Here is a 24,075-nt window from a genome sequence, read left to right on the forward strand (position 1 = left end):
TGGAGAGAGAGATGGAGGCCAGACAAACTGTGGGTCTTGACACAGTCCACTTCACATCTTCTCGTAGCCGTGGTTAAGGATCATGCCAGGGGCTACAGGTACCGCACCCATGGGAACAAGTACGAGGGTGTGAAGCTCGGGGAAGTGGGACTTTGAAGCGTGGTCAAGACAACCTGCACTAGTGATGAGAAATTCATCAAGGATAGACTTTGATCTCCAAACCCTAGAAAACAAGTGCAACACCCTGGAACATAAAGAGAAGGTCTGCGATTGTGCTGAGGATGAAATATTGGACAACCTGGCAAAGTGAGCAACCGATTAATTCACGTGGCAATGAAACTAACTTTTGAGTGTCCTGGAAGTGAACTACCCTCGTTATAATACTAAAACACACACACACACACACACACACAGAGGTTCAGAAGACGCTACCCAGGTTGAGACCCTTTTGCTGAGCACACATAGTAGTAGAAGCATGAAGTATGTTAATCACTAACCAATCAGTATCCAATAGGTGTATTTGAAAAGCCTCTGATTTTGGGGTATAAAAGCAGCACAAAAACCTGCTGTTGCTGTCCTTGATGTGTGGAAAAGTCCACCGAGCGCCCAGGCCTCAATAAGTACAGTAACTCTCCTGAGTGTGTGAAGAGGGGTTTACTGAGGAGCTATCCCCCGGGCACGGCATGGGGACGCCACCCCTTCAGCCTGGCAGAGAAGCAGCATTGTAGGACGGTTTCTTCAGGGACTCCAGGAAGAGCTGCTCGTTGTCTAAGTAAGCGTGGTCCTGAGAAGAGAGGGATGGATGGATGGGTGGAAGAGGTATCAGAGAGTGCCACAGAAGGGGGCTCACAGTCCCGGGTATCACTCATGAGGGAGGGAAGCATCCCAAACCCTCCTTCCTGCAGGGCGCAGTGGGCAGGTACCATCTGTGGTACCCCCTGGGGTGTGGGGCTCCCCCCGCCCCGAGCCCACAACCTCACACTCTGAGCAAGACCCACAGCGGAAGCCCCAAAGAGCAGCCCCGCCTGGGGAAGGACCCAGCAGGGAATCGGGGGGCTGACGGGAGAGGACGGGGACATCGTGAAGCCAGAGGCCAGCAGAACTGGTTTTTCCCAGCCAGGGACAGGGCGAGGACAAGGGCAACCCCACGGAGCCGAGGATGTTGTCCATGAGCCTGAGACCAGCTGTGAGGATCCACCCGTCCTTGCTTCTGGCATCACTCCTCTAGGTGCCCAGGGCTTCTACAAGCCCGCCCAGCCCCACAGCTCAGTCATGATCTTAGCCACAGCCTGGGCTGTCTCCTATCAGGCTCAAATCAGGCTTCACCCAGCCCTGCTCCCACCCAGCGGGTTTGAAGTCCCTTCCAACCCCAGTCTCCCACCAGCTCACCTGCAGGGCTTGGAACTTCAGCATCGCCAGGGTGGCACTGAGCTCGGCGGAGCTGGCCCTGGCCAGGAGTTCATGGGCACCTCCCGGGCTGCTGATGGCAGGTGGAAAGCCTGCAACAGAAGCCCGACTGTGTGGTGCTGCTGCCGTCAGAGGAACTGCAGACAGAGACGGCACAGCATCCCTTTGGGTGCTGCCTGCGTGTCCCTGCAGCAGGGTTCTCCCCACGGTCCCAGTGCAAATGGGCTTTAACCCACCAGCCTCTCCCTTTCTGGCCCCTCTGCCCTCTCCTGGCACTGCCCTGGCTCAGAGCTTCGCTGAGCTCCTTCAGAGGACGAGGAGGCCAAATCCCATCTGAGGTTTATATACAGGGAAACTAAAACAGCCCCCAGGAACAGACCAAGCCTCCCAAGAAGTGGAATACAATTGCAGCTGCCCCCCAGCACGTCCCTTCCCACCAGCAGCAAGCACAAAGCCTTACACAGCATGCTGGAGAAGCCACTCACAGGGGCACTGGAGTCCCAGCCTGCGGTCCGCAGCATCACGGGGCTGTTGGGAAGCTCCTGGCATAGCTGTTGAAGCTGGCTCCTCTGCTGAGCCATGCTCAGCCGGTCCTGCCCTGTCCTGGGGAGAAAGGGAGAGAGAGAAGCTGTTGGCAAAGGTTCAGGCCCTTGGCATGGCGGCCCCAGGCCCAGAAGGGAAGGCGAGGGGGTATTTGCCTGGTGCAGATGCTCTTCCTGCTGCTTGACCTGCTCCAACTGCCACTGCAGGGCCTGCAGCCTGGACTGGTGGTGGGACTCGACTCTGAGTGCCTCCCGCAGGGCTCGCTCCCCTTCCTTGTACTTCTGGGAGGAAAGCTGCAAGGCAGAGCGGCTGGGGATGCTGGGGCCAGGGACCCTCGCTGCCCTGGAGCAGGACTCCTTTGGGCATCCCCTTCTTCCCCTTCCAGGACAGGCTTTCTGTCCCTGCTTTGGGAGGGCAGTGAAAGCCCAGCTTTGCTGCCAGCCTGTCTGCAGCTGGGAACAGCAGCGCAGATGCTCCGCTTACCTCGGTCACGCTTTTCATCTCCTCCTCCTGCTGCCAGACGTGCAGCGCAGCCCCATTCACATTCTCCCTCTCCACCTTCAGCTCCTGCCAGGACTTGTCCAGCAGCTCCCTGTCCCTCGCCAGCTGCTCCTCCCTGGCTCTCAGCATGCAGACCTGGATCTGCAGCTCTGCCCACTCCTAGGATGGGCACAGGGGAAACCCATCTCTGCCACTGAAGCCCGGCCAACACCCAGAGGCTGCTTCAAGCCCCCGGCACCTGGCGGGAACCCTGCACGGAAAGCTCTGGCCCCAGGCTCCTCGAGAAGCTGCAGCACCGTGCACGCACACAGCAGCCTCTCGCCAGAGGGTTGGTCTGATGGCGATTCACCACGCAGTTGGGTGTGGGACTGAGGAGGCAGAGGAAGGATGCTGCAGCCCAACACTCAGCTCTTTCCTCCACCACACACTGCAGTGCAGCCCCACTCAGACACACAGGACCTGTGAAAAGCACCTGGAGATGTCCACCCCACCTCACCTTCGTCCTCTCCAGCTCCGCTCGCTCCACAGAGAGCTGCTGGGTCATGACTCGTCGCTCCTCCTCCAGCGATTCCGCTCTGGAGCACTCCACCAACACCCTCTGTCGTTCCTGGGTTCAGACACAGAGGAGACACAGATGCCATTCGCAGGCTCCAGGTCAGGGACCTCCAGTTGGCGAGACCTACGGCCCATCCCCAGACAGGAGAGCTGAGCCGGGCAGAGGACACAGGGTGGGCTCACCTGCTCCAGCAGCTGAGTCTGCTCATCCAGCCTGGCCTCCATTTTGGCCACCACTGCCTGGAATCGGCGCTGCTCCTCCTCGTCCCTCTGCTGCTGGGACAGCCTGTCCTGGAGCACTGGGGAGAGGCAGCAGCGGGGCCATGAGCAGCATGAAGAGGGAAGCCCCACTTCGTCCACCCCAGTTTTACAGAACAACTGCACGCATTTGTGCTCAGCACCTTCTGCACATCCCCCAGGACACTGTTTTGGAAAAGAAAGACCCCAAGATGCCCAGTGACCAAGGCAGGCAAGGCTCTGCCAGCATTGGCTCCCAGCCTCTGGCCGACCTAGAGCACCTTCTCCCTGTTTCCTGGGTGTCCCCAGCCCTGGCAGGGACCCCGCAGCCATTTCAGCTAGGGGTCAGTGCAGCTCAGGAAATACCAGAAGGGAAATAAAAAGAACAATTGCAATGAATAAGGAAAGCGAATCAGACTGCTAGTGTCAGTTGACTGAAGTAATGCAGTAAGGGCAAAACTTACAGGTGCTGGCACACCCATGCGTGAAGCCCAAAAAAGAAGTTAGGGGGGCTTAAATGGTTGCCTTCAAGGAGGACTCTGATACAGTGGGCATCTCAGAGAGCTGGGATATGGAGGATTGATGGGATTCAATGGTACCTGGCTGCCAGTTTCATAGCAATGATGTGATAAGGTGTTCAGGGGACAGAATGGCACTCTGCATGAAAGACTCTGAAAGCAGCAACAGCATCAAAGCATTACGGAAAAGAAAAGCATCACAGGACACGTGGGTGGAAATCACAGACCGACAATAAAAATGTCTTTTTCAGGTTGTACCACTGACCTCCTTGATCAAGAAGAAGAGAGTGGTCAAGAAGTGGTAAGTAGGATTTGCCATGCTGTGAACTGTGGACAGGTAGTAGTAGGGGGATCCCTACTACTGGGTCAAAGACTTCTGAAGAATGAAGTGCAGAGAGAACATCTCTGGGTGCAATAAATGACAGTTGCCTAAGACAACTAGTCCTAGAGCCCACAGAAGAGGCCGTACAGGATTTGGACTGGGATGGTGCATTACTTGCATGTAAAAGAGGTGTTTTTTACATGGGCTGTTCTCTAACAAGAACAAACGTACAACTAATTTTAACTATGGAGCAGGGAAGGTAGACCCCCCAAAAATGCCACATTTAGGTATTCTTGTACTCCTGCTCAAGAAAGGGGGGAAAGGGCTATGGATCAGGTAAATGCCAAACTCCTCTTCACCTCTCAGTGCAATTTGAGAAGTAGGGGGAGCCCGATGAAACCACCAGGAGATCAATTTGAAACAGATAAAGGGAAAATACTGCTTTGCACAGGGGCTATCAGTCTTCTGGAACCTGCTATCCTAGGAGGCTGCGAAGGCAGGGAGCAGCAGCTCATGTGAAAAGGGACTAAGCAAATTCACAGTAACAGGTCTATAAACAGGTACAGAAAGGACTGGCAAGCATGTATTTCTTCCTTTGCAATTCAACAGTTATGGGTCCTGGGGAATCAAAGGGTAATGGACTGCATATAACGAGCAGGGTCACATGCTCTGCCTAATTAGCTTCCCCTTCTGCTACTGTCAGAAATAGAGTACTAGGGCAGATGCAGCACTGATCTAACCTGGTAGGCCTTGCTAGTTTGTGGACTAAAATCCTTACGATTTTGTTGACAGAAAAGTAGGTGTCTATGTTAGAAAGTTGTAATATACGTCATAAAAATTAGAGCAAGGGCTTTCTTTACTATTGTACAGTTGCAGTTTTTAAATGCTTCCTCAGTTCAAGAGGGAAGAATGTTAACTACGCACATGATTTCTTCTGGACTGCTATAGTATTTCAGCCTATGCACTTGCTGAAGTCAATTGCTGGATCTAGGCTTAGCGGGTTATTTCAGTGTCTCTTATATTATCTATAATGTACCTATTGCTTTTCAGCTGTGATGTTGACAGAGGAAATACTAGAAATTCCGCTTTACTGAGACACAGAAATTATTTATTATGGACAACAGTTGCCAAAACAGCTATAGGATCTGGACTCCTGATAGAATCAGAGTGGTTGTTGTTGGAAGGAACCTCTGGAGGTCATCTGGTCCAATCCCCCTGCTGAAGCAGGGACACCTACAGCTGGCTGCCCATGACCATGTCCAGATGGCTTTTGAATATCTTAAAGGATGGAGACTCCACCAGCTCTGGGCAACCTGTGTCAGTGCTTGGTCTCCCTCACAGTGAAAAAGTGCTTCCACATGTACAGAGGGAACCTTCTGTGTTTCAGTTTGTGCCTGTTGCCTCTTGTCCTGTCACTGGGCACCACTGAAAGTTCTTTGCACTCCCCCCATCAGATATTTATACACATTCATCATTTCCCCCTCTGAGCCTGCTCTTCTCCAGGCTTAACAGTCCCAACTCTCTCAGCCTTTCCTCATAGGACTGATGCTCCAGTCCCTTCAGCATCTCAGTGGCCCTTTGTTGTACTCTCTGCAGTATGTTCATGATTCTCTTTTACAGAGGAGCCCCTCACTGGACACAGTATTCCAGGTCTCACCAGTGCTGAGTAGGGGGAAAGGATCACCTCCCTCAACCTGCTGGCAACACTCAATCCTAATGCAGTCCAGGACACTGTTGGTCTTCTTTGTGGCAAGGGTGTATTACTGCCTCATGTTCAACTTGGTGTTCACAAAAACCCCAAAGCCTTCTCTGCAGAGGCCCTTTCTAGCTAGGCTGTCCCAGCATGTCTTGGTGCCTGAGGTTGTTCCTTCTCAGGTGCCAGACTTTGCACTTTCCCATATCAAACTGCTTGAAGTTCTTGTTGGCCCATTTCTCCACCCTGTCAATGTCCCTCTGGATGGCAGCCCAACCCTCTGGTGTACCAGACACCAGACACCAGTTTTGTGTTATCTGTAAGCTTGCTGAAGCTATGCTCTGCCCCATCATCTAGATCATTAATGAAGATGTTAAACAGGACCGGACCCAATATTGACCCCTGGGGTACACCACTAGTTACTGGCCTCCAGCTAGACTGGTCACATCCATCTAAGCACAGACATCCAGACAGTTTTAAGTCCACCTCACTGTCTGCTCATCCAGCTCATACATCAACAGCTTGTTTTTGAGGATGTTTTGGGAGACATTGCAGAAAGCTTTACTGAAGTCAAGGCAGACACTATTCACTGATCTCCCCTCATCTACCAAACCAGCCACGTCATTGTAGAAGGTTAGCGGGTTGGTTAAGCATAATTTCTCCTTGGTGAATCCATGCTGAATACTCCTGATGGCTTTCTTGTCCTTGACATGCCTGGGAGTGGTTTTCAGAATTAGTTGTTCCATCACCTTCCCAGGGGATGAGGTAGATAAGTACTGTTATTGAAGGTTAAACTTTTAGAACAATGTAGCAATATGCTTAGGTCAAGAAAGATGTTCTTCATATATGTTAAAGCCAAAGGCATCCCTAATCAGAAGAACAAGTAGATAGCCTTCTTTGAGCAAGGACATGCCAGAGCCATTAAACCTTGAAGAGGATACATTGCCAACTTGGCAGGCAAACTCAAGGTCCATGTATCCTTAGCTGAACTACCCTCTTTATAATACTAAAAATCATGCCTATAGGTCAAGAAGACCCTTGCCCAGGTGAAGACCCTTCCCCTAAGCATGCGTAGAAGTATTGTGTCAGCAGTATTATAACTGTATGTAAATTACTAACCAATCATCGTTGACAGGATGGACTTGGAAAATTACTAACTCTGCAAGTTTTGTGTATAAATATAGTGCGAAGAGTCCCATTGGTGTGCTTGATTTGTGGGAAACCACTGAGCACCTAGGCTTGCGCAACCCTAAAATAAATAAGCAATGTCTCTCCTGAGTGTGTGGTTATTGACCAATTGCACACCAGGTGATGAATCCACTTTTTGGACAACACTGTGAGACAGCACAGGGCCTGTGGTAGACTGGCAGGGTGCTCAAGTAGAGTCTTTCTAAAGCCACGCAACGCTGCTGCCTAGAGTCAGTATTTCTGTTGCATATAAAAACATCCAATACTTAAAGGGATCATATTTTAACTTCTTTTTAGATATGTGTAGTACTTTATTTCATGTTGATGATTATTATTTTTCTATCTCCTGAGGGCTGGGAAATCACTGTTATTAAAGTAGACCTGTAGCCTTTTCTGACAGCTCCAGAATCTACCACGTGGTTTCATTTAATGGAGCGTGCTTACAGAGTTGAACGCAATAAGGTATCAAACAAAAAACCCCCATTGTGCTACCAGTGCACAAAAAGTGTGAAAAAAGCCCACTGAATTGTACAGCCTGAAGGCATATATAGCTAGATAGAATTTCACAAGGCAGCCTTGAGATTACAAGTCATCGAGTTACAACATAGATAAGCTTGGTCCATGTAAATCCAAGAGTAGCGAACACTTCATACAGTTCATTAATCTGAAAAACACTTCAAACGTGTCTTTATAGGTAGCAACAGAACTGAAAAAGACATAGACCTCAAATTCAAATTTTTTGCATCAGTTGTATTCCAGGGGTGGTCAGAAACTGTGCTAGCTGGCACAGGTCAGAGAGTCACCACAGAGTCTTTGCAACAGAGGAACTGTGAGAGTCTAGTTCACTTTGGGCTTCCCAGAAAAATAGATGATGGCTGGGAGGGGAACTAAATGTGAGCTCCCTTTACCTGGGGCAGGGGGGAACTGAGGCTCAAATCTCACTGTCCTGTGCCTCACATTGTTGTCTGGAGCATGTTGTCCTGCTACAACTCGACTGTAGGCACTACCATGTATGTGAGGCTGAAAATTCCCAGTGCAATGCTGACTGCCTCTCTGACCTGAGCAGGTCTTTTCAACTTCCCTTATTTCTATGTCTCTATCTGTAAAATTAATTTTTTATTATTTTACAGAAATCTGCAGCCTGCTTCATCACTTCCAAAGTTGCTTGGAACTATGGAGTTACTTCTGGCAGCCTCTGTGAAAGCAAGTGAGGTAGGAGTCCTTCATAGTGGTACCCTGCAGCCAGATCAGCATGAACACACACAAGTTGCTCTTTGAATGTCAGCCACCTTTGAAGCAAAAATGTAAGTGCCACTGCTGCAGTGATAAGCATAAACTAGCAAACTGAAGAATATTCACTCTGGCTGCACTAATGCACTTATATGGGTTTTGAATCAGAACTAGCTCATGACTAATTAGAAGAGCAAATTAGCATCCACTTGCAAACTGATCATGTTTCAACTGACTGAATTTTCCTCTTCATCTCTTTCCTTTTCTTAGCAGAAAACAAGTTTGCATAAAGTTGCTTGCTAATTTAAACAATATGGCACTGCTAAATGCTCAGAAGCCAGTGTCAAAAACAAATGCAGCAAAAGAAGTTTTGCATATGTATTACAGCCCAGGTTATGTACAGCACACAGGGTCCTTGATGGAAAATTTTGCCCTGTTTCTTCATAGAGAAAACAAAATGAATACTCCACCATGCCCTGTCACACGTGGCTCGCAGGGGCTTGTGACATTGAAGCACACCAACTAAATGCACTCAGCTAAAAACATGTACCTGACCTGTGCAGGCTGTTGAAGGGATGACATCCTGCTGTATTGCATCTTCTTTTGCTGCACTCTGATCCGGACACTGTCTTGCAGTGAGATACAGGCTATGAAAATGTTTAGGGAGTCTTGTTCAACGGCCTGTATTAATAATCACACACTCAGTTAATAGCAGAGAAATTCAGGAATATGATGTTCCTATAAAGATTAGTTTCTGCACTCTGGTAAAACCACAGCACAGATGACTCATCAGCAGTGGACTCTGCATCTTGAAAACAGGAGGATGGCAACAAGGCTACAGCATACCCCCAGTGTCACTCCTTTTCCTGCTAGCCCACCAACAAAACAGCCCATAATGCTAAGAAACTCAGGCCACAGATGCACAAGGCAGTCGAATTGGTTAAAATTGCTGTGTTGCACACCAGTGATGCTGAACAGACTATGTGCACATGTCCTTACTCTTGTCAGTAGGTAGGGGAGAAGGTGAGTGGGTCAAATCAATCCGCTCAGAAGTACTGCAAAGTAAAATCTTACGCTTACGTAAGGTCTTGCCCTGAGGTTTGTAACATGGATTATTTTAATACAAATAACGAACCTTTTGAGAGCCACCACTGACAGGTAACTGGAGTATTTTCTAAACTGACATCAGTCACCGCTGCCCGTCATGTCTCACAACACTACTTGGTCAAGACCAGTAGCATCCTCAGTATGTACACATCTTAACTCTGCTTTTCTGGAACTTGATTTGACAACCATGGAAATCAAGGGGAGGTATGTGAGAGAAAGACTTTACATCTGTCTCATTTAGGGCCCGTCTTAAACTCTTGGTTTCATCTCACCCTGGCGGAGCGCTCCTCCACTGAGCTGTACAGAAAAAGTTTAATCTCTTTTTAACAATGAGAAATCAGGTGATGTTGTAAGATTTCAATCACTTCAAGGAATATATCTGTGGTCTTACTGACAAGCAGAATTAGCACTCATCAGCTGTAAATGCATAAAGACTAACTCAATGGCTGAGAGAAATAAGTCAGTAACAGCAACAAGGATCGCTAAAACAGTTTTAAATAATCATTGACAATAGATGATGCTCCCCCTACTGGTGGATTTCTCCGTTGTATGAGTACGGCTTCTTCCTGTGAAGCACCAAATTGGTCAGAAAGTAAAGGCACAAAATGTTTGCACATCAAGAATAACGATTAGGAGCTACACTTTGATGGCACCTGAAGGTAAACCCACACAAAAAACCTCTGAAGTCAATAGCAATGACTCCAGAGTTACATTAGACAATGTAGATCTGAGTTCTTGATAATATAATATGCAATAAGCTTGCTTTCCTTTAGAGATGTAGAAAATAGCTATAAGCAAACCCCCACACTACTTAAGAAGCATGACATGATGAACCTCACTCACATACCAAGCACAGAACCTCTCCTAGAGTAACCCGGTGCAGTATACCAACTTTCTGCACAATGACTTGTTACACTGTAACTCCCTGAAGAACTTCAGGGTCAGGCTTTAAAAGTTTATTTCAGCAATTGTTGCTGTTGTGTGATAAAATCCAGGTTGGGGTGTCCCTGCTGCAGTTGTGCCCTCAGGCAGTCTGAGAAACTGATTAAAATGGGTTGCAGTGGTCCAGAGCACATTTCTACTTCCTCCTTGATAAAAGCCTTCATCATCATACAAGTCATCTGATCCACTGACTCATCTTTTCCCTTTGCCTAATTTTTTTACTTTTTTTGTCAGATGATCAGCTTTCAGTGCAAAAGTGTTTCAGACCAGAAGTTATCTTAAGCTACTTCTAAATCCTACATGCCAGGCATCTAAAAAAACCCCACACAACTACTTGACCATAACAATAACATCACTGAAAGAGGAAAACTTACCCATACTTCTAGACAAATGCTTTTTTTAATTCAAGTACTGTAAATATTCTTGAAAAATTCTGAATGTACAGCAACTGACACGGGCAAAACACAAACAGCAAGAAAAAGCCATTTTGGAAGGTGCCCACCCAAAGCAATGATGCCTACTCAAAACTTAACTGGTATGTGCTAAGATTCATCAAGAAGCTACACAACATAGTATCTCCAATCACACGTTTAGTTGCTACATATTTGAAGTTTATATCTCATCATCAGACAACACTAATTGGATGAACCTTTCTAGATCATCCCATATTATAACCTTTTATCTACAAAATTAATGCAAAAAGATGCAGTAGGTCCCAAGTCATTCCTGGCATCTGTAATCAAATACTTTGAATTCCACTCCAATGGGAACAGATCTATGAGTATTATTACCTGCACTGCTAATGTGCTGAGCAAAGAGCCAGTAACCACACTATCTTGCTGAAACTTGAGTTTTTCCAGTGACCTGAAGGCAGTGAACCAGTACACTTCATGATGTACAGCAACAGAAGTCCTGATCAAGTGACAGGTGGTAGATTAACTGTAATGTGTTAAAATACAAGTTGACTACTTAAATCATTATTCAAAGCTTTTTTGAAGACTAATGCTCCCCACTCCCACATGCAAACAAAACAATTAGACCACACTCATATATTAATTTTTATTTTCCCATACAATATTCACAGGGTCTGCTTTTCGTCTTACTCAATTTTTCCCCCCCTCCCCAAACTAAAACAAGAACTGACATTTCGGGACATGAAAAGAAGTTCTGTAAACATAAAACATCCAAGGAATAGCTGAAACCCAGGGCCTCTAGCAATTAAAAACATAGTTATATCCCCTTTAACGCAGAGCGTTTATTTGTGCATCACACCGTTAACCAAACTATTTTTTTCATATATTAAAAAGATGCAGCTTTAACCAAAAGTCACAATGCATTTCTTCACCCACTGCATGTTAGCATGTTTTATTATATCCTATTCAGTCACTTTTTTTAAAAACTATATACAGCTATGTTTAAACATGTGTAGTTGTGCCATGTTTTTAATAACACAAAAATAAAGGCATTCTTAAGCTATTGCTGCATATTATGCAGCAGGACTGGTTTAGATATCTAACTTCAATGCAAAAGTCAAGTTCACTAAACCTCTGCAGTGGGAGTAATATTGAGCTAACAGTCCTCTCACTTCACACATTCAAACATTATGAAAGAATAGAAAAAACGTATGCAATGGCCGATCATTATTTGTTTTACCCCATTGTTTATCAATTTTGACAGCACACAGAACAACTCAGTGGGGAAAAAACCCAACACGTTTCAATCTTTATAACAAATGCTTTTGTTGTGATTAAAGCTACACAAGTGATATTCAAACTCCAGAAGATAATAGTGGACACTACCAAAATTAAATCACGTTTTCATGTGACACTTGCACCCAAAGTGTATCACTTGCTTCATTATTGTGTGCAACGTAGCACGAAAAGTACTGAGTGTTAGCTGCTGAAACACAAGAATAAAGCACACAGGTACAATCAAGAATTATGTGTGCAGGCACAGATTTGTATCAGAAGAAGAAAGCAGTAGGTTTTTTGTTTTCTGATCTTTGTGAGTCTAACTATTTCTGAAAAGCTTGCATCCCAAAATGGGACTGCAGTATTTAAAATTCAGTACAGGATAGAAAAACGTTACATATAATCCTGAATTTTACATACATTAAGCTTTAATACCCCCATGATCTTTTAAATAATTTTTGAGCCGTTTGAGGTTTTTCTTCAGTTTTCAAAAGGGTAGTCATTCAGTTCACAACACACTATATGGTCTTTTATTTTTTTTAGCCATCACACGATTTTAAAATTAAGTAATCTTAGATCAATTCTTCAGACTGCTCAAGCCTCACCCGTACATGTAATTTCAAATTTTTGCTGGAAATAATACAGACAATTGGTAAGGGTTTAGCATTCTTTCTCTGCTTGCTGAGAACTTAAGAAGCATCTTTTGATTTAGCCAGTAATATATGCCAATTTTTTTCACCTTAGTTTAGTTTGTGTGCATTTAAGAATTGGTCAGTCTACTTACTCCTTCAGAGCCATTTGAAGGAGTTTAGCCTCACTATGACCAGCTCAATTCAAGCTACTTGTATGTACGTACACTTACTACCTTCCACATACAAATAAAACAAGACTTTACAGTACATAAGCTATTAAAGACATGAGCAGTGGAAACAATGTAACTATAACTCTACAAAAAAGATAACCTGAAATAATAAAACATTTCCTGACCACTAGCAAAAAAGAGTGGCAATTAGATGCACAAGGCCATCATGTATCAGTGCACCACACACAGGAAAGTAAAATTTACAGCACTTGTGCAATGCAATATCAATATCAAATTGGCCTCTTAATAGGAAAACAATTTCGTAAAAAGCTTTGTATGTGCCTAACACATAATATAACCTTGTCCATGCTGGTGCTGGGCTGCTTAACAAACTACGCTACTTCTGGTCTTAAATCCAAAAAGCAGCAGCAGCATATACGAGTACAGAAACTGTAGTTTCAGTGACAAAGTTACAAGATTTCCTCTTTTATTGCATCTTCTTTAAATGAATTTGGAGATTTGGATTTTTGAATACAGAAAGTGGATTTCCTGAGTAGTCTCAGCTTACAATTTGTTCAGTAAAACAAACTTTGTAAAAGAGGAAATGCATTTATTTTAATATAGAATAATGTTTAAGCGAACATACTCAAGTATAAAATTTAGCAAGTTTTGGAGATGGAGACTTATCAGGCTGATGGAGAATTTGCACCATGATACAGTGTCAAGCTTGCAACAATTTTACAAATAAGCAAAGGGTACCACTGGATTATTTTTTTTTAACAGCAAATCAAAACAGTACACTACAGTTCATCACATTTGCTTTTTTATAATCCAATACATTCAGCCTGAAAATTAAAATAAAATAAAATTTTCATATATATAGTCTCTCAGACACTCTACACTGTTGGGTTATTTTAAAGTGTTACACTGCAGATGGCTAATCTGACTAGTAAAAATCAAACTCAGTTTGGATTAAAATCAGTAGAAATAAAGAGAGGCTGGTCACTGCCAGATATTTAATACAGGAATCAGAAAACACTTAAGTTCCAAAATATTTTCAAAGTATTTCAAATCGTGTCCCTTTCATAACTTTCTGGATTTGTTTTGTGATTTTTAAGGGATGAGGGGGAGACACATTTGAATGTTGCATATATTCAGATCGTTCAGGTACCTACAATTAATTGGAGAACAGTTAATTTTTACAGATGAGTAGCGCACAATGACCTGAAGCATTACCACTACCAGTTATGATCCAACACGGGTTGTTGTGGTTCTTTTATCAGAGAAGAAGCTTTTGAGAAGAAATACCTGCCCAATACTAACAACAAGAAGAATGATTGCTTCCCCTATTGACCAGTAGGCCACTCTCGTGTTTAAATCCTCTGCTCTGCTGCGGCCCTGTGCTTCCCTCAAGCGGAAGTGAGTCTGATAATCGATGACAGACTTCAAAGCTTCATGAATTGAAACACACGCAGACTCCATCTAGAGAAGCAAACAAATACATACCACAATTAAGAACCCTTCTGGTGCTTTTTCTGCAAAGTTTTGTGGTTTCATATTTAAAATTAGGATTTAACCCCTGCAAGCGAAGGGTTATCTCAGTCCATTGTCAAGACTGAAATACTGTAAAAGCAGTAAAATTTAATTTAATCAAACTCTACAGACAGGATGGTGACAGACTCTTAAATACAGAAGCGTGTAAAACCGCAGATTGAATAAAAAGCGCCGGGCTCTGAGAACAACAAGTCTTAAGTTCATGTACATCTGGGTTCAAAATGAACATTAGAAACTCTTTTGAAGTGTCAGTGATCCCCCAGTAGTTAATTCCAAACATATCAGGAAAATAAGCAGTTGCTTATAACATGAAGATGCATATAGGATATACTAAATGCTTCTGTGTTTCAAAGTATGGCATGCTTCATTGCATAATTCTCATTGAAGTTGTACAACATCCTAAAATCTACATTACTGAACTCAACATGTTCTTTGGCAAGAGACCCTTCTCTTAGTCTGGTACACAAAAAGTGGTTAGAGAAAGGACAATTCTGTTACCTTTCAGCATTCCCAAATGCTCCATAACATAATCTTATAACAAATTGCCCAACTTCCTGTCATTTTTCATTAAAAAAGTATTACCAGCTTTTCAAGCCCTAGATCATTTTTCATGTAAGCTTCTTCCAGTTTATCTGCTGTAAGTAAAAGTCAGTACTCCTCACTGTGTTTTGATCACAAAGACATTAACCAATAGATCTTCAAAATACTTGATTTCTAGCCACAATTTGTTTTTCTGTTTCATGGCTTAAAATTAGTATTTCCTGAAGATCAAACATCACAAACTATTATAAAAGAAAATGTTTAACACCCTGATATGACCACTCTCAGTTACTTGTATCTGTCTAACCATCTTTACACATTGATGACTTTCAAGACAGGTGTCTGAACAAGTCTAAGATATTCTTCTCAACAGAATTCAGGAAGAGGTTTTCCAAATTAAGTTCTGCCATTGGTCTCACTGATAAATTATAGAGCTCTCCTAGTCTGCACAAGAGATTTAAACATAAAGTCATTCTGATTTTATGGCTTCACCTACTGTCCCCATGAAAGGCTGCCCAAATTTGGTCATGTTACAAGCCTCAAGAAAACTGCAACAAGAATCTTCTTAGCAAAGACGTGCTGTACTCTTTGAAAATTAACCTTCCGATTTCCTAAATACCTTCTTTGCATTGCGTGTGCTACAATCCAGTGATAAACTATTTTTTTTACACATCTTCTCCTACAGGCTGCAAGGGACTGCAGAAGATGCGAGACCCAGGAAGTGCGTGTTCTGTGTTCTCAAAATCCCTCTGCTGATGCCAAGACAGCAAAAGAAAAGCCAGACATAACAGAACACACAGACTGAACAGAATTAAGACTGAAGTAAGGAAAAGAGATGGAAAGATAGAGGATTAAGAATCATAATAAAAATAAAGCGGAGCAGAAGAGTGACAAGAAGAAAGAGGTAAGAGCTGTAGTTGAATTCACAGCAAGTGATTACACATCTCAGCTACTCCAGACTTATGGGAGCTAAATTCAAGTGAGATTGGCATTTGGGAAGCAGTATTTATACTGTTGAGTCCTGACTAGCAAAATAGCACCCAGCATTCTTTAATGGTTGTTTAAAGTGAGGTTTAGTGATGGTTATAATCTAAGGACATTAGTGGGAATTCATGAAGCAAGTATTCCAAGGGAAGCTGTGATGGATTTATATTGGGTAGAGGTGGTACAAAACTGCAAAATCTTGAGAATATTATAATAATAATGCTCCAACACTTTGTAGTCTCTTAGGAAGGGCAAATATCTAAAAGCCAGCCAAATATGGCTGATTTTGTTAATTTGTTTATTTTGCTAGAATCTTCTTTTCCATTTCAAAAACGGCAGTTATGTGAGAGGTCAGCTTAAGTACTCCCCCAAAAAAAGACTCTGCGATTTTAAATATAAAACCAGTTTAAAGTATAAAAATGATTTTTAAATATAAAAACAATTCTCAAAGTTTCTCCAAAGTTTGGAAATTTTTAAAACCCTGATCCACTGATATCTACAGTTTGTGAAATCCACACAACTATGGCATCAAAAGGAAGTTCCCTTAAAAAAAAAAAAAAAAATAGTGGCCTAGAGTTTAAGTTACTATCCTAATTTTCTCTTAAGCATTTGGTGACTCCTCCTCAGATCTGTCCTGTGTTCTATAAATCCTATCTCAAGAAAACTTATTTGTAGTAATTCAGATTATTTTAAAAGCTCCAATGCACTGATTTTCAAAAGTGATATAGATATCTAATGCAGCTGAACTTGAAAAAACATTGCCTCCATCTGACAGCTACTGTCAAACACAACAGCATTTTACCTGGGTAAGTGCAGTTACTCTGTTCTCACTAGGAAACAGTGGTGGATCTTCTCCAACCTGGAAATCAAAGTACACAGTTTTGTGTGTGAAAGTAGAGAATTCGTTGCTGAAGCAGAATTTGTATGTCCCATTTCTGGATGCCGTAAACGTGAAGCTATCGTATTGTTTCTTCATCTCTTTATACAATACAATGCCATCAGGATCTTCCAACCGACAGTCAACATCATAATGACCTCCAGTGATCACCTGAAAACAAAAACCAAGAAAGTGTCTTCTTAACAAAACAGACATTTATACATTTCTTCTAAGAAGTATGATTTGTCAAGTAGCACTGCAAAATTTTTTGCTTTAGCAAATGTTTTTAAAATATAATGCATTAATTTGAAAATCTTTCAAAGCAAGCCTGCAAAATTATTTACTTATGGAAGACACACAGAACACTATTCAAAATACTTTAGTTTCAGAATATGTAATGTCAGCTATATTTACAAACCATTTAGGGGCAATTTTTGTTACTTTGTTATAAATAATTGTACAACAGCAAAGGCTACAGTACATGAAACTTGATGGGGCAGCAAAGGCATTACTGTAACAAATCAACCACTTGCTGTATCCACAACTCCATGGAATTGATTTAGTGGGCTAAGATTGCTAAAATGCAGTAAGACTGCTCCTTTCTGTAGGGCCAAAGGAGCGTAACTATTTATTAGCACAAGTTGCTTTAGGCTGCAGGAATGGCATTTGACCAGTAGAACAGGTATTTCAACATGGCTCGTCTTCAGGTCTGCTAGTGAACAGAGCAATGTTCTGGGAGGTCTGCTGCCTCCCTCCTGCACAGTTAATCACAGCATTTCTTCCCAGAACCAGCACATCTGGATAATGCCTACAAGTGACTCAAAACTTCTCATGATTGTCTCAAGAGCTTTTTTCCAGGCTTTGATTATTGTTGATCTACAGCATATTGCTCTGTAAACTAGCTATCCCACCTCTACACAAAGACTAAGTGGTAGCTTAGGTATTCATAACTAGGTGTTCTGACGACTCTTAAGATAGCAGTTTTACCCTTAATGCTTGCTCCAAACTTTTTGCTTTTAAAATAAAGCATGCTGACAAAGGAAGAGACTTCTATCTAAAGGCATGTCCCTTTTATATGCATGTAGAAATCACTGAAATATTTTAGTATCTGAATATCTGCACTTCAGTTCACATAGTATTATTTAAACTCATATCAGTTTACTTAGGGATCAAGTTATTAAAATGATAATGTTAATGGCACAACTGAAATAACATGAGATCTGAGCAGCAGCTACTCTGCAAACCGGAAGTTTTAAAAATATTCAGTTGGCAAGCAATTATCTTCACAGTTTTTCCAAAAATGTGATGACAGGATACAAAGAGAAAAAAAATTTGTGGATGTCTGGATCCCTGGATGTCTCTTCCTGGATGTCTGCATCTAGTTGGGTTTTTCATACAAAAATGCTTACCTGGTTGGAAGGAAAAACAAAAATAAGATTTTCTATAAAGAAACAATGGTTCATTTTTGAAGTATGATCTCAAATTTGACAGAGGTGTGCTTGATTACATGAAAGTCACTCACACTGAAAGGGCCAGTTTACATATACATGCTAAAGATTTGCCAGAGCTTTAAAGTTCCCCTGACATTCTTTCCCACAGGCCTTGCTTGAGCCTCCTCTCAGCGCTTAAGACATACTCCCAAAGGACATGTACACAGCATTTCAGTCTACCAGTGGCTGGTCAAATCCAAACTTTCCTTTTACCAATGCTACTCCTGTTCTGATCACCGACAAAAGTAACAAGGGCAGGCTTATCTGTCCAGCAACGTCTAGTGATACCCACTTCAAAACAGGGGGGAAAGTACTGCACGGAAAAGACTTTATGAAAATAACACGAAAGGAAAAGAAACATTTGGGTAGGGGAAAACACATCTAAGAAGAGGTAGGACAGAGTAACAAGGACCACTATTTGGCAGCAATGTTTTCCAAAATACTAAGGTGGGACAACAGATGGGAAAAAAAAAATTGGACTTCAACAAGTTGGACCATTAAAGTACACAGCTTCTTCAAAAGCCCCTAATTGCAACTGTGACTCCCATCTTCAAGGATGATTTCTCTCTTATGCTGCTACTGTGCTGTCTGTCACTTCAGCTGGTGAAGTGACAGACTGAAAGGTTCCAACCCTGCTGACACACCCAGAGGCACCAAAACTGTCAGAGCTGTTTGCTCGATACATCTCAAACCCAAACAGCATGCTCTACCATGATTGCTGCAAATTCAAACTGTTAGAAACTGGGAAAAGTAAGAAAAACTGTGCAGCCTCACTTAGTACGTGCACGTTAACCATAGTCTTCAATAAGATGTTGGTCGCCTGCATGGTTTATTTTTTGTAAGACTCCCATCTTGCTACATGCCCAGGACACTTTGCTAGTACCGCACACCTACTCCATGACTTTCTTACTGTTTGCTATGTGAACCCAACTTGAACCATACTCTGAAATAAGAACCATTAGCTCCTTAAATTGTATCGTGCTCATCATGCAAATGCTTCACTAACCACAAGGAAATTACTTTCACGGCATCTTGTTGGGCAGGCGTGTTTTAGGCATTCTCCACTGTTCAGTTGGGACACTGCATGACAGTGATCATGGTAAAACACAGTCAGTTTTCGAGGCCAGCCTTACATGTCTTACTTAGCTCTGAACTAAACTCTTGCTTCCCCGCCGCTTCCGCAGAGCGAACGACAGCATGCACTATTTCCTTAGCTGAGCTGAAAACTCTACATTGGCTTCAACCGCTGCTCCCGCACCAGGCGCTCTCCGTAACCGCTCAGAGCAGACGAGCGCCGCGCAGTAAATGAGCGAAGCTGAGAGGTTCCCCGGCCAGCACAAGCCCCTCAGCCACCGCTCCCCGGCGGCGGGCCGGGCTCCGGCCTGGGGCCCAGCTCCGCCAGCGCGGCGCGGGCGCGCCCAGGCCCGGGGCGGCGCTTCCCTGTGAGGCCGCCCCCGGCCGCCCGGCTACCTGGAACTCGAGGGTGCACTTGGTGCCCTGGGCGATCTCCTCGTAGAAGCACTGCTTGGCATTGTCGGGCAGCTCGAAGGTGATCTCGGAGGCCCGCGCGCCACAGGCCGCCATCGCCACCAGAAGCCACAGCGGCAGCCGCCCCCACGGCCCCGCGGCCCGGGAGCCCCGCAGCGGCATCGCCCGGCGCGGGGAGAGGCGCGGGAGGGGAACGGACGCAGAGCGAGGCGGAGCGGGAGTAGGGGGGAGAGGACGGCCCGGGGGAGAGGACGGCCCGGCGGGAGGCGGCAGCGCCGGCGTGGCGGAGGTGCCGAGCGGAGAGGCGCGCTACCACCCGGAAGCACCCGCGCGGGGCGGGGTCGCCCTCCGGGAGCGCTTCCGGGGGAGCGCGCCCCTCCCGCTGGTGGTTGTGCGGGCGCGGTGTGCAGTGGGAAGAGCGCGGGGCCTGTCGGGCGGGGGCCCTGTGGGGCGCGGGCAGCGTTTCCCGCGGTGTCGAGAGCTCTGGCTCTGCGTCCGTGGAATGGAGTTACCGGCGGTGAGATTGTCTTCAGGGCTCTGTGAGGCCTAGAGCTGAAGTAGCGGGCTCTTACCGCCGAACAGAAGTGAAAAGCAACCTCAGTACTCCCCGTCCTCAAGAAGTGGAATACACAGGAATGAATCTGAAGAGTTCTGCTTCAGGTCGTTAAACATTCATAAAGTACCCATTAAAGTGCTCACACTGCCTGCAGGAATGTCGGCTTTAAGTTCTACTCCAGTAAATAGTTATTTTTACAAAGTAAGATTCGAAAGAAGAAATCAAAGATAAACTCCATCCTTATATTCATTTTAAGTTCTGTGGTAAATCAGGCAGTGTAGGGAAAAAAAACAAACCTTAGCTCCAAGCTTCCAGGCAGGAGAATGAACTTGTGATGGGGTGCGTCTGGCCTCCCATTTTGCTCCTCTGGAAAAGGGGCCTGACATGCATGAAGTACCTAATGCTAAAAGAACCACCACACTGGGATGCTACTTTGTAATCCTCTAGCCTCAACGAGGCGGCTGCTGAGTCAGCTTGTGGAGCCCGTGAACTCCGTTCTCAGCACTATATGAGAAGCCTGGGCATCTGTTTGAGGACCGTGGATTTCACAGGACAGAGGTACCCAAAATGCAGATACTGAAGGCTCTGATAGATTTACATGTGTGGATTAAAGTGAGATAGCAGATGCTTTACCAAGTATACACCCCACCTCTAAGGCGGACATTATCCACTTACAGTTAACCCTCAAATCTTTGCTGTTTTCATTTACACACACTGGTTTTATTCAGATTGCATTTAAGCATTGGCTGATAGTTGAGATAGCTCAAAAGCAGAATATATATCTGCACCACAGGAAGCGACTTCAGTCATTTTACTTAAATCAGTGGCTCGTAGGACCTGTATGCCTGTGTTCCCAATCACCTTCTCCTTCATGTGGCAAGAAATACATTTCAGGAACACTCACTCCATGATTTTTCACAGCAACTGAAGTGATCTTGTACAGCTTATAGTTTCTTAGGTCACTCTTTCCAGCTATTTTCTTAAAGCCTCACTAAATAGGCAAAGTCAAGCTTACCTAAGAAATAACAATTGGAAACCTGTCACTAAATAACCAAACAACAAAACAGAAGTGGAAAGATGCCTGGTAAAACCAAGACAATCCTGCAGAGCAGGCAAGAAAGGTGTCTGGTGGCACCTTTAGAGTAAGCGAAACCCAGCACATGTCTCAATCCCCAAACTAAGTCATCAAGAGCAGATGAGATCATCTTCTTTTGGATTGGGGACAGAGAGTATAAAATATAATCTGAGTAAAGAAGAACGCAAACTGCCTGCAAGGAGCTCTCAAGCCAGATAACCTTGGTCCTGGTGACTAAGGACCACTAAAGAGTGCAGCAATCAGCACTAACTACGTAGCATCACCTGTACTGCGCTGTGTGCTCGCATCTCATCTGGGATAGATTTGTTAAGTACTAATTGTTTTGTATATGTAGCAATAATGATTGGTAGTAATGAAGAACTATTGGCAACATGAACTGCTATGAACATCAGTACTTCTTTTGAAGCTTGAAACTGGCTTGATTTGTCCATTTCTTAAACACCCCAGTCACAGCGATATTCAATTCCCTAAATGATATAGGGAGCTATATATTAATTTGTAATGCTAAGGATCTGAGCTCTTCTCTTTTAGAAGAACATTATTACATATACCTTTGTACTCGATTTCATTATAATTTTCCTTGAGTTAGCCAGTTAATAATTGGTAATCCTTACAAGGAATTAAAAAATTAATCAGGTTGCTGGTGCTGCTGTTACTATTACCAGATTATTCCCAGTTTCCATTGTTCTACCTCCATGTGTAACCATTCTGTTTGTGAAATAATAAAATTTCTCATGTCATGTTTATATTAGTGTACAAATAATATTTGAATGTTAAACCCAAAATAAGTTCAATAAATATATTTTAGAGGAGTCATATGAAGAGTTTTATCTTTCCTACTGGACAACCTATTTAGTTACAGTGGGACTCAGTTTCAGATGCTCTGCAGCATAATTCTTGCTTGAGAAAAATACTTACTATTTTTTTCTGTTATGACAGAATGCTTGCAAGCAGAAATCTGAATTACAACCTTCCCCAAACAAACATGCATAACTAGATAATTTTATCAATGTGCTTTTTTAGCTTGTGTGTAAAGTTAGAACATAGTTCTCAGTCAAAGACTAGAAAAAATAAGGATTTATTTTACTGTTAGATTGGTTTGACTTCAAGTTTGTAAATGTATGTTGCCACTTCCTGTCTGTGGAAAATTAAAATTGTCAAACAGCAAGCATTTCTTGTGCAGGCATTAATTAAAACATGCTCCTCTGAAAAATACTAATGAATCATAGTGGTATGAGCAGTTAATTTCTTCAGAAACACACATGGAAGCAGCTGCAGAAATACTGAAGAAACCTGTGAAGTAGAGGAAGCTCGGGCATCTGTATTTCTTCGTCTCTGCTTAGCAGTCGAGAGCAGTTTCAAACCTTATTTCCTGAGGTAGTTAAGAGACCTTTTGCCCATATTAGAGGCTGTAGATATGGATGTAATTTCAGGCAGATAAAATGAGATCTTATGACTGAAATAACATTTCCTGTTATTTGAGTACAGTCAAATACACCTTTACAGTCCTTTAATATGCAATCCTCCCTACTGGAAGTTTTGAAAGGTGTTTTCACAAAATTCCTTAGTCTGTGTGTCCATAATACCTTTCCAGAAATCTAGTGGCGTGTAACAGTTAAGAAAATCCACTTTACCATTTTTATTTACCAATTCTCACTTAAGTGCATTCCATGGTATGCTTTATCTCGCTACTCACTCACCTATCATGGTAAAGCTTCATCATTTTAAGTACCTCAGCTTTAAAAATCTTTGCTTTGGCTTGCTTTGACAGATTTTACATAAAAATAGACCTTGATATCCAGATATTAATTCCTACTTACTTGCCAGTATAGTGTTCAAATTTTGATAGCTTAAAATTACTAAATTAAGCCAGTCACGTTATAATACAAGTTAATCTTCCTTTTTGCTGTCCTTCATACTTGAAGAAGCAGCCCTGAACAACTGTAAAACACTTGAAGTATACTAACTGCTAACACAGTTTCATCCCACAGGTTCAGTGTGATTTGTGCAAAGTCATGCTGTGGAGGAAGAAATCACCAGACCTCAAAACTGCTTGAATTTATCCTTTCATTTAAGGTTCAGTGCATTTTCTAACCTCTGTTCTCATGTTTTCAAAACTTCAGTGAACAAGAAATGAGCCTGTTTGTGTCTAAAAAGTCAGTGTGCTACTCTATGCTCGTGATAGTTGGTTACATAAACGCCAAAACACATCCAGACAGGACACCCCAAGAAAATAACACATTGAAATAAATGTTTTAGAGGAAAAATAAATTTAGTTGCACACAAAATTAAACATTTACTGTATTTCCACGTGTACGGCTTCACAGAGGAAGAGGTTGAGAGCTGCTGCAATACACGGAGTTGGCCATCATGGAAGCAGAAAAGGGAGATTATTGGGAAAGGTGTCACTCTTGTTACCTTCTGAAATACCCCATGTACACTCTTGCAGAGTCTCAAGTCTTACCGACATGGATTTGTGAACCTGTATTCATGAAAAGATAGTACTTTGATTTTTAACTTTCTTTTTTTTAAAATATATTTATAAGTAAGAAGTTCAAATGGGTAAGAATTTGTTTCAAAATAGCAGTTCCCTGGGATTTTTTTCTTTTTTTTTTTCTTTTTTTTTTTTTTAAGACAAATCAGTGAAACTCCATTATGAATGTTGGAAGAGGTTTTTACGTTAGAGAAATGTGCTTCCACCTTGGCACAACAAAGCTCAGGCCATACCCGGTGCAGAGCTCAGCCAGAGCTCAG

At 43.4% G+C, this 24,075-nt stretch overlaps 2 protein-coding genes across 6 annotated transcripts; both read right to left on the reverse strand.

Moving 5' to 3' along the window:
• Positions 1–321: 321 nt before the first annotated feature.
• LOC141937496 (fas-binding factor 1 homolog) lies at positions 322–11,200 on the reverse strand. 5 transcript variants are annotated; one of them, XM_074855235.1, is made up of 9 exons: positions 11,035–11,200; positions 8,745–8,875; positions 3,190–3,305; positions 2,948–3,058; positions 2,434–2,610; positions 2,106–2,243; positions 1,868–2,000; positions 1,390–1,499; positions 322–784 (listed from the first exon to the last, which is right to left on the reverse strand). In XM_074855235.1, exons 3-9 carry the CDS (start codon positions 3,229–3,231, stop codon positions 701–703), a joined length of 795 nt encoding a protein of 264 aa, XP_074711336.1. In that variant the 5' UTR covers positions 3,232–3,305; positions 8,745–8,875; positions 11,035–11,200; the 3' UTR covers positions 322–700. The 5 variants fall into 5 exon arrangements, 4 of the variants coding, with proteins under 4 accessions (XP_074711336.1, XP_074711338.1, XP_074711337.1 ...); XM_074855237.1 differs by having other exon boundaries at positions 1,893–2,010; XM_074855236.1 differs by lacking the exon at positions 11,035–11,200 and adding an exon at positions 9,330–9,367.
• Positions 11,201–11,288: 88 nt separating this feature from the next.
• TMED7 (transmembrane p24 trafficking protein 7) lies at positions 11,289–19,997 on the reverse strand. The gene is made up of 3 exons (XM_074855240.1): positions 19,652–19,997; positions 16,617–16,862; positions 11,289–14,218 (listed from the first exon to the last, which is right to left on the reverse strand). The coding sequence occupies exons 1-3, from the start codon at positions 19,829–19,831 to the stop codon at positions 13,982–13,984; spliced, it is 663 nt and encodes a 220-aa protein (XP_074711341.1). The 5' UTR covers positions 19,832–19,997; the 3' UTR covers positions 11,289–13,981.
• Between the last annotated feature and the right edge of the window lie 4,078 nt (positions 19,998–24,075).

This window comes from Strix uralensis, chromosome Z (genome assembly GCF_047716275.1).
Source record: "Strix uralensis isolate ZFMK-TIS-50842 chromosome Z, bStrUra1, whole genome shotgun sequence".
Taxonomy (NCBI): Eukaryota; Metazoa; Chordata; class Aves; order Strigiformes; family Strigidae; genus Strix; species Strix uralensis.